We start from the raw sequence: 10,677 nt of genomic DNA on the forward strand, positions 1-10,677 counted from the left end.
CATAGTCACCACGAAACCGGACTAACTAATATCAATTAATTTTATTTGTAGGAACCATGAATTATTGGGTATCGTATTGCGGTCTATAACGAACATAGTCCATCCTTGCATCCCCTGATGTGTTTATACCGATAGCTGGCGACCATCAACAATAGATGGGCTGCTAGTTGAGTTATTTCATGTTTGTCCATGAGACTTCTAGTGATCTCCCTATGATGAGTTTGCATCATCGTCGTTGGTTTCATCTTTCATCGCAGTGTCCTCATCAGTCGACGTTGCTTCATGAACGCCATTGGGAAATTCGTATATGAACTCTTCCAGTGCTTTGTAAGCAGTTTCCAGATCATCATTTATGATCACTCGGTCGTACAAGCTACTAGAACCTGACTGCTCAATTTCTTCTTGAGAAGCCTTAAGCTTCTGCTGAACTTCCTCTTCTGACAGACCTTCAATCTTCCTCAGACGGGCTTCTAATACCTCTGGACTGGGCGGGGATATGAAGACAATCCTGGCAGAGAACCCGTTGTCTTTAGCTATTTGCGTGCCCTTTATAATTTGTTTAGTCTCATGGTGCAACATATGTAAGGGAGGGCGAGTTTACCTCTTGGTCAAGTTGAATAAGAGCGACCTTCTCAAATGCTTCTGGAGCATTGACGAGCTTCTGACTTGTACCGTATTGAACTTCATTGTCATTGCTGGACTCGAGGAAATAGTCACCATCTAGCATGGTGTTAAAAGTCTTCATGTCGACAAAATGGAAATCTTGACCATTGACTTCGCCATCCCTTGCGGCTCGGGTCGTGTGTCGTACAATCTTGTTGAAGATCCCCTTTTGTCTTTCTAGCAGTAAGGATGTGAGCGTTGATTTACCGACACCGCTTGCTCCAGACAGTATAATTGGCGTTGTGTTTTTAGGGCGCTTCCCCTGGTCAGCCCTGTCTTCTCCTTCTTGTTGCTCTTCTTCAGCAACTGATTCTTGGAAAATCACATCAACGTTTTTCCAATCATCAATTTTATCGAACGCGGCAAGCCTGGATCGCCTGGCAATTCTCAAGGCCCTCCATGTTTTACTCGCCTTTGACTCGAGAAGTTGCGTCTTTTCTTTCTCGCTGTTCGCAAAATCGAGATCAAGATCATCACTGGCGATCTTATTTTTAAACTCTGCCAGATCAGGAAGCCGCCATTTCGCCGGATCTTTCAGTCTTTCTAAAGATTGGTTGTCGTCCCTCTCATCCATAAAGGCAAGGGAAAGCGAATTCATGCCCGCCTTGGGCCTTCTGCTGGTCGCGAGACGTTTGGCGCCCGCTTTTGCCTCGTTAAACTCAACAGGAGAAACTGAGGGCCTTTCAATCGGAGGACAATTCTCAACTTTCCATCGAACCCACCCCTTATCTCTCGATATGACACTTTCAACTACCCTGAAAAAAAAGAACCCATCCGAGTCTGCCTGAATGTAACTTGTGATACGGTCTTTCATCTTTTTGGCCCAAATTTCCTGTCAGAAAGATTAGTTGACGCTAAAGAAAACTTCTGGTGTGTTACCAACATTGTCTTCTCCTAGATTTTTATCTGCGTAGACAACCGATCTGTTTTGCTGGACGTTTGCGATTTTCGCCCTAGCCTGGGGTGTGAGAGACAACAGAAAATCTAATATTATGAAGGCTTGAATGAGAATGTGACGTCGAAAATACAGATCACTAATCTGAGGGGTAGGACAAAGTTAGTGCTGGTAACTACTACTGTAATTGCGAACATGATTTTACCTCTAGTTCAAATAGTTCTCTGCTGGTAAGATATTTTGGGTTGTTGTTAGTACTACGCAAATCTTCGTTCGCCTCCGCCGCTTTCCTTTTCTGAGGTATTAACTTATGTTCGTCAGGCCCTTTCCCACTTTTCTGTATCTTCTCAACCGACTCGAATGCAGTCATAGTAGCTTCTATACCGCTCTTGAATTTGGCGAGCTCAGACTGGTCAAAAAGGGTGGTAGGTTGACTAAAGAAGTGCTGTAGTGACCAAAAGATAGGGTAGAGTGAGTCTGTGTCCAAGATTTTATCCGAGTCAGGCTTGATTTTAGCCTCGAAGGAGACGGCTTTTGTTGCAGATTTGACGTCTTTACCATCGCTTTTTGGGTGGCCGCTTTCGGGATCGATATCCATTTTGTCTGGAACTGGCGAATCCGAAGCGGCAGGAGGTTCCTCGAAAGCCGTCACATTTTCTACGTGGTATTCGCCACGTAAGTTAACCGAGCTTCGATCGCCGGGAGGGATACTCTGGAACATAAAGATATACACTCGTCCACAGAAGGCGGCATCTTCAGCACGCGACAATCTTCGTAATAAGTCATTGCAGGATCTTAGGATGACCAGTGACTTCTGCTTGAGATTCTTGGCTGTTATCCGTTCCCGTCTAGACTCGAGAAAGTCGAAAACTTTGCGACAACCATCAACAGTTTGGCTGTCAAGGAGCTCTTCTACAAGCCAGAAAAGAAGGGCTGGGTCGCATTGCTCGTTATCGGATAAAATTGAAAGGAGGTCAAAAAGATTCCATACTCGGACAAACCCAGGGGAGTCGATAGATGTGCTAGCCTAAAAAGTTTCCCACTTTAGCCATCTATAGCACTCAAGCACAACGGTGTAGGTAGGACTTACGATCATTGAGCTAAAGATTCTCCGCGCAGCGGTCTCGACGGTGGCGTATAACCTGACTTTCTCTGAGTCTTTGCTTTCAGAAGTAGAGTCTGGCGCTAAACTAGGGAATATGGCCGGTAGGCGAACAACGAAAGACTCGAAGTTGGACTTTGTGAGAGGTGGCTCAATAGTGGCAGCGGGTTTGATTATTTGCGCATGAGTCAAGGCGTCCTTGAGGAGATCGGTCATAGCCGACGCCTGAGGCACCTCGTCCTCAGCGAGCGTAGTTATAGACATGGCGGTTGTCTAAAAGAGGTGCACTTTTACGACGCGTACGACAGATGTGCTCTTTCAGCCTCGATTGGCAATTCTCAGGCGGATGACGCTTTCCGTCAAGATCGAGGGTGGTGTAGATTTTTCGTAGCAAGCAAGAGAAGAGAGGGCGAGGATGGGACAGGCTAAAAGGATATACATCTCGTACTTGTTCGTAACTGTTGGAGGTTTATACGCCCTTAGCCTACGGTGGCACGCCTTTGTCTAGGTATCGTGATCATGTTGCGAAGACGTAGCACAGGTATAGTGCTACGTCGTCCAGGGTACTAGAATACCTAACCTACCTACCTAGGTAGGTACATAGTGTGGCTATTAGGCACTGTAGGTTACAGCGCATATGCCCCCCGTAGAGCGGGTGGGCACTTATTTAGTGCGGTGGGCAGTATGTATAGATACTCCCGATTACAGTGCGAAGTTACATGTCTCTCCAATTAGCGCTGTTAGCAATACGCGACGAGGCTGAAAATAAGTAATACACGGTTCCCTGACACGCCACGAAATCTCTAGCCTATTTACTTAGGTAGGATATAATGCATACATATTGCTTTGTTGAATGACGTCCTACTCCCATGCGCCAGCAACATCACACCCTTCACAACCCAATTCGCCATCCTGGCCTGGAGTTGCTCAGATCGCATTCGCATGTAAATTGTCGGTGACTGGCTGTCAATAACTGTATATAAGTCTTGTCATCATGCCGACTGCGAAACGTCTGAAAAGCTCTGCGAGGACCAAGGCTCTCGACAAACCACCGGCGAGGCCCACGGTTGCAGACTTGGAGGGTGAGTCCGAGTTCGCCCAGCTAGCCAAACAACATTGGCTAAAGACGTCGAAGAGAGCCGCCAAGGTCAAGGTCAAGAATGACGTCTTGAAAAAGGACTTATGGGATGTGCTAGAGAAGGATGCTTTCGCCTACAGGTCCTTGCTTATCCTTGAGGGACTACAAACTCTGGAAAGGTAATAATACTATCTCGATCGCCGTCGCCGTCACCTTGTTTTCACCTGTCTACGTACCCGCTGACACTATTCAGTTATCTCTGGCCTGGATATTCCGAGGATTCATCAAACTTTCATGTTCTCCTAATCGTGCTATTGACAAATGTCAAGGCTAGAGAGAGACTCGAGACTTGGACCATATTCGAAGACCGACCGGCTGAGTTCTCGAGCCTTTTTAGCCGCATCTTGTCTATGAGCCTTGATCACACCCTGTCCTTGACTATCCGAACACATCTACTCAACTTTACCATCTTCGCCTTCCAAAGCCTCGATTGGACCAGCGTAAGGAAGGAGTGTGCGCCGCTCGTCTCCATAGCCATCTGGCACAATCTCTCCTCCGACGCGAAACGCGAGACCGAGTTGGCCCAAAACACCCAGCTCAAGAAGTCGTGGAAAGCTGCGGGTAAACGGTACGAATCCGCCGATGATGCTACGAAAGCTAGGTTGCGTTTCGAAAGAGCTTGGCTATACACCCTATTATTAGACTTCTTACGGTTACTCTATGACGAGAAAAAGGCACAAGACAAAGTTCTGTACTGTGAGCGTTTCGTGGAGTTCATTTCAGATCTGCTGAGCCAGCTCCCTACGCGACGATACGTTAATACCCTGCTGCAAGACCTACACATCTTGCCGGCTCTCAAACTATCCCCTATGTTCAACGATGAGGCCAATGCGTTACTTCGTGATCAATTTTCTTTGCTGAGTCATTATGTGTATTTTTCTATTGACGACCAGACGGGAGCACAACACAGCCGGACCGAAGCCTACGACCGGCACTGTGCCAAACTCGGGGGCTTACAGCGAGTTGCATTGCGGCATTTCAAGAAAAAACTCACTGTTTTAGCCCTCTCAAACTATGCCTCCATTGACAAGAGGAGTGAACTTGAGAATCTGCTTGAGACTTTAACAGATGATGAGCTTATCGAGCTTCTATCGCTCCTCAAATTGCGAACAGCCTATCCGGAATCAGCTACTATAGTTCTTGATAGGCAGTTTCTGATGGAGGTGATGTTGTCAACGTTCGAGAAGCGTAAGACATTCCAGGAAACCGCCCTGGATCTAAATATACTTCCTACTGAGGACAATTTATTCGATCAGAGTCTTTTAAGGACGGATAGTTATGATGCCTCGCGGCCACTTGCACTCCCTAAACTAAAACTTCAATATCTTTCCGTAGGTGACTTCCTCTGGAGAGCTCTAGTTCTATACAGGTGCGAATCGTTCTATGGAATAAGAAAAGACATCAGTGATGTCCTGCGACGACTAAGGCCAGAAGTAAAGCGCTCAGGCGAGACCGGGTTTGCTGGTTCGTCAAGAATGGCCTTACCTATTTCCCGACCTTCCATATTAGAAGTGGTCCCTCCTCTAGTGGGGGATGATAAGCCCTCAGTTGTTCGAGCAGAAATCTCGCTCGACTATCGTCGATTAGGCGACCGCATCAGACGAGAGTGGGATTCTCTTCGGCCTGATGATGTTGTGTTCCTTATTGCAGTAGATGCCACAACACAGACAGCTGCCACAAATGGTGATGCCAACAGCATGGCTGAGGCGAGGAAGCTTGGGCTTATTTCGGTTCGCACAGCTGAAGTTGCCCAAATTCTAGATGACAAAGGAAACTTGATAAGAGATCCTTCTGCCTACTTTAGTAGCTCGAACAGGTCTCCGGTCCGGAGAATGCAGTTACGGCTAGACGCAAAAACGTACAAGGACGATGCCAAGCAGGTTTTGAAAGGCAAACCTGATGTGTACGAGCGCATCAACCTAGTTGTTCGCCGAAGCGGAAGAGAGAATAATTTCAAACCCGTCCTTGAATCCATTCGTACGCTGACGCTCTCCGAGGTTCCGTTGGCATCATGGTTACATGAAAACTTCCTCGGCTATGGAGATCCTGCAGGTGCTACCTACAAACATTTGCCAAATCGAGTCACCAAGATTGATTTTCGGGACACATTCCTCGATTGGCAGCATCTTGTCGCCAGTCTTCCTGGGAAGACCATCGAACCTGGCTTCGAAGTGAGCAGTAGCTTTGGCCCCCCTTATGTTCTTGAATCAATAGAGAAGGCACACGATGAGGTGCCTCCGAAAGGATCCAAGAAAAGAAGAAGGGATACGGAGCCCGCCATGCTTGCTGAAATAGAGACCTACAAGGTTTCCACATACAAGCCACCAAATCTGGGACCATATCCTATTGACGCTCCCAAGCTTAATACAGTCCGCTTTACAGCAGCACAAATTGAAGCAATCATATCTGGCACTCAACCGGGTTTAACAGTCATTGTTGGGCCACCAGGGACAGGAAAAACCGACGTGGCGACACAGATAATTAACAACATTTATCATAATTTCCCTGAACAACGGACGCTTTTGATCGCGCACTCGAACCAGGCACTGAATCAGCTATTTGCTAAGATCGTGGCCTTGGACATCGATGAGCGTCATCTTCTACGACTCGGCCATGGCGAGGAAGAACTTGATACTGAAGGGAATTTCAGTAAACATGGGCGGGTAGAATCTTTCTTAGAGATTAGGGACAGGTACTTACAGGAAGTAAATCGCCTAGCGGCGAGCCTAGGCGCCCCAGGTGCTCATGGGAACTCTGCAGAGACGGCTGGCTACTTCAACTCCGTTTACGTACAACCGGCTTGGAAGAAATTCACAGAAATCATCAACGACAAAAGCTCGTCGGCCGCAGATATCATCCAAGCATTCCCATTCCACAACTTCTTCTCTAATGCACCGCAGGGACTGTTCCCTGCTGAGGATGATAGGGCGGCAGTTGTAGACGTTGTCGAAGGCTGCTATCGACACATATCCAAAATATTCTCTGAACTGGAAGACGTTCAGCCTTTTGAGATTTTGCGGCGAGATCGCGATAAGGCCAATTACCTCTTGACGAATGAAGCTCGTATCATCGCCATGACGTCGACCCACGCTGCCATGCGACGATCCGAGATAGCGTCTCTCGGATTCCATTACGACAATGTCGTGATGGAAGAAGCAGCACAAATTACTGAGATCGAGAATTTTATTCCTCTGGCTATGCAGAAGCCCAAAGATGGGCAAATGGCACTCCAAAGAGTTGTCCTCTGCGGCGATCACTATCAAAACTCGCCGGTTATTCAAAGCCTCGCCTTTAGGCATTATGCCAACCTTGAACAGTCGCTATTTTCTCGTCTTGTTCGTTTGGGCATACCAGTCATCACTCTTGATCAACAAGGTCGTGCACGGCCTTCCATCGCGGCACTATACCAGTGGAGATATCCGAATCTTGGAAACTTGCCTCACGTTGAAACCCTCCAAGAGTTCCAGACCGCTAACGCCGGATTCAAGTATGAATACCAGTTCATTAATGTACCTGACTATAAAGGGCACGGGGAGGTCGAGCCGACACCTCACTTCATCCAGAATCTAGGCGAGGCCGAGTATGCTGTTGCACTATATCAGTATATGCGGCTGCTTGGCTATCCGGCGTCGAAGATCAGCATCTTGACTACGTATGCCGGTCAACGAGCATTGGTCAAGGATATTCTGGCCTTCCGATGCGAGAATGAGGCCATTTTTGGCATGCCTAAAATCGTTACTACGGTTGATAAATACCAGGGCGAACAAAATGATTGTAGGCTGATACACTGTCCCAGTTGAAAATGTAACATACTGACAATGTCTAGATGTCATCCTCTCACTCACGCGTACGTCTAGAGTTGGTTATCTCCGAGATATAAGGCGTTTGACTGTGGCACTCTCTCGCGCCCGTCTCGGCTTGTACATTGTTGGTCGGAGAGAAGTATTTGAGGCATGCTATGAGCTACGGTCCGCATTTGATCTACTACTCCAACGTCCGGACAAGCTAGTGTTATCGACAGGCGAGATGTGGCCGTCAAGTCGTACCTTGGCCGACGAGCAAGGGATGGCGGCGCCCAACGAAGCTGTCATGGAAGGCGTAGAGCACCTGGGTCAATTTGTTTATGAGATGACTGTCTCGAAAGTTAAACAGCTACGTATTGAGCAAGGCCTCCCGGAACAAGAGGTTGGCGAGGCGCAACTGCTACAGCCGATCCGTGAGGAAGATGAGGTACAATACGTAGATGCTGCAAGCGACGAAGAAGACGAGGAGCAGGAAGACCCCCCGGAATCAGAAGAAAACGCTAAAGAATGAATTTTGCGTTTTTCGACTTCTGAAACCCTTGAACGTCTTCGTCTTCAATACCTCTATTAACCTAATGTAACTATCACATGTTTATGTAACTCGAAGAGTGCCGGAGGCTACAAAACTGAGGGTCTACGACCAAATTCACCTGGTGCTCTATGTGCTTCCGTAATTAGCAGAGCTCCCTGTTCGTCTCAACAAGTTATCACATCAAGTGTCTCGTGCAATTCTTGTGTATGTGCCAGGACTGACCGATTACATGCATACGTTAATTGTAATATGAACCCGCCGAGCCGCTGCAAGTATACATGATGCGAAATACTCAACCGCAACTTTATCTAGTCTTGGACACGACTGGGGCCAGTTCAACTCCATCTCGACCGATAATAGCAGCTGACCCTAGTGTCGACGAAGAACCGCGCGTGGAATATCCTGCGACCCGAAGGCAAAGTATGCTGGCCCATTAATATATATAAAGAATTGATCTGAGGGCATTGTGCATGCCCAAATTATTTTAGTCACATGCAAGACATCTGCAGTACCAGAGGTAGACACCTAACCCTACCGAAGGAGAGGCGCGTCTTCTCTTCCTCGGTGCCACGGTAGAGATTACCCCAAGTAGCTAGGTTTGTAGGTATCCCGATTTTTTTTTTCCTGTTCTCTCTCTCTCTCTGTCTCGCCTCGCTCCCGCGTACATACTCCATCCAGTGATACCTCTCTGCAAGATCATATGATATAGATGGACAACACTATTAAACTCCGACCCATTATATTTGCCGACCTTTTGTGACTACACTGATTTCGTAGGCTGGGTGGCACGGAGAAGAGGTAGCCCGTTGAGGCTTGAGTCATCCGCGCGGACAGGATTCACACGTACTACGGGGGTTAGGTTGTCATACCCAAATGCGTATGTGACCAATAACTGCGCCATAGCCAAGCGTACAGTACAATTAGTCAGGATGTGTTGTCCGTTATGCCATGGAGATAGCCGAGTTGACGAGGGCAAATAAAAAGTATGTAGGTTATGACTACGCAACACCCGGATGAGGTACCTACAGTAGGTAGCTAGATACTAGCTGAGGCTAGATATAGGGTTTCTATGGATCCTCTCTTCTCTCTTTCGCTTATGATTGCGGATTTGGGCTCTCTTGTTTGCGCGTTGAAGTTTTCTCTTCCCTTTGTTTGCTCCCCTCCTGGTTGGTGGACAAGCTGAACCACGGCGTCCTTTAGCTCGGGGGTTGCATCTTCCAAACCAACTACCTACCTACTTAATGTAGATAGCAATACCAAGCATAGGTTCGATTCCAACATAGTATCCTAGACACCGCGTGCACGCATGCATACATACACGTGTAGATCAAGAAAACGTTGGTCAGCACTGCTACTACGTGTACTCAGTACTACCAGAACTTACATTAGGTACTTATATACTTAGGTAGGTAGTAAGTAGTATACACACCATGTATACTTGGTAGATTACAGTAGGTATTACAGTAGCTATGCGAGAAGAAGTTGTGCACGTGAGAGTAAATACCAAACTGTTTCTACTCCGGGATGCCTTTATGAGTCCTCCCAATTGCATGTGAAAGACAGCGACATGGTTTGAAGGCACCCTTGCCAGGTAACTCTACCACTTTATACATATATATAAGTACATAGAGCACTGGCTGGTGAGACAAACGTGCGCATGCAAACCCCTTATTGTTTTCTAGGTCTATCATAGGTAGGTATCAACCAACGCCAGCAAATGCCCTGAACTGCCCTGGCATCTTGTTGGATCAAAGCAAGCTACCAGCTGTACCCGGTGCCGTTACGGGTTGTTTGCTTGGTTTCCAGCATTTTGTGACTACGCATGCCAGGTAAATTTCTTCTACCAAGTTCAGACAATTCATTGCAAAAGCTTATGTTCTTGTCCAACGGGTAGGCTGCCTATTTTCCTTTGATACTGTTTTAGTCAAACATGGTAATGGAAAGGTACTAGGTATGTTAAGAGGTATCCATGGTTTTAACTCCTACTACCATTACAACACCTAAAACCTAAAACAGGCAATCGTGAAAGTTTGCACACCTAGGTAGGTACTTGACAACATCAATGAAGCGTATATCAAAACCTGAAGCTGCTGCCTCTACATTAGTGATCTTGCTTGAATGGTCTTGCTTGAATGAGCATGTATTTCAGTAGATGCCTTTCGCTGCATTTGTTTCATCGCTGTACTTAGCTACCCACCTATTCATTGGTTCCATTGTGGGATGGGTGCCCAAACGCCCATTACCTGCCCAGCAGCCGGAAGACCAAGATGGAATCAGAGGGGCTACGAGAAGGCCCAGCAGGTAGTAGGCAGGGGACATCTTCTAGGTACTACCTACCTACGGTACATTCAACATGGCAGTCAACATCATGATGTCTGGACATATTGTGCTTGGCGGCTGTACTTGGCTCACACAATGCCATCTCGAGTATCCGAGGTACCTACTTATGTACACTCTGACTATAGGCAGTACGCGTACCTACCTAAACTGGATTTGCGCAGCACTGTATCTACTATGAAGCGCTTACTGTAAAGTACGCAGTGC

General features: G+C 47.2%; 2 protein-coding genes across 2 annotated transcripts; one reads left to right on the forward strand and one right to left on the reverse strand.

The window, feature by feature from the left end:
• Positions 1 to 26: 26 nt before the first annotated feature.
• Positions 27 to 3,207, reverse strand: F5B22DRAFT_585890 (THO complex subunit 1 transcription elongation factor-domain-containing protein). Its single transcript, XM_047973526.1, has 5 exons — positions 2,649 to 3,207; positions 1,764 to 2,585; positions 1,547 to 1,702; positions 602 to 1,495; positions 27 to 546 (listed from the first exon to the last, which is right to left on the reverse strand). Exons 1-5 carry the CDS (start codon positions 2,922 to 2,924, stop codon positions 211 to 213), a joined length of 2,484 nt encoding a protein of 827 aa, XP_047835830.1. The 5' UTR covers positions 2,925 to 3,207; the 3' UTR covers positions 27 to 210.
• Positions 3,208 to 3,654: 447 nt separating this feature from the next.
• Positions 3,655 to 8,112, forward strand: F5B22DRAFT_641613 (P-loop containing nucleoside triphosphate hydrolase protein; the record flags this gene model as incomplete). Its single annotated transcript, XM_047978013.1, has 3 exons — positions 3,655 to 3,917; positions 3,992 to 7,572; positions 7,625 to 8,112. 3 exons carry the CDS (start codon positions 3,655 to 3,657, stop codon positions 8,110 to 8,112), a joined length of 4,332 nt encoding a protein of 1,443 aa, XP_047835831.1.
• Between the last annotated feature and the right edge of the window lie 2,565 nt (positions 8,113 to 10,677).

This window comes from Xylaria bambusicola, assembly GCF_022495145.1.
Source record: "Xylaria bambusicola strain CBS 139988 unplaced genomic scaffold F5B22scaffold_2, whole genome shotgun sequence".
In the NCBI taxonomy this organism is placed as follows: Eukaryota; Fungi; Ascomycota; class Sordariomycetes; order Xylariales; family Xylariaceae; genus Xylaria; species Xylaria bambusicola.

Excerpts from the sequence above, each read along its gene's own strand:
- F5B22DRAFT_585890 (XM_047973526.1), bottom strand. The coding sequence starts at position 2,924 with ATGTCTATAACTACGCTCGCTGAGGACGAGGTGCCTCAGGCGTCGGCT. Across the intron at positions 1,703-1,763 it reads GAGAACTATTTGAACTAGAG|ATTAGTGATCTGTATTTTCG; the intron begins GTAAAATCATGT and ends CCTACCCCTCAG. Across the intron at positions 547-601 it reads TTATTCAACTTGACCAAGAG|GGCACGCAAATAGCTAAAGA; the intron begins GTAAACTCGCCC and ends CAAATTATAAAG.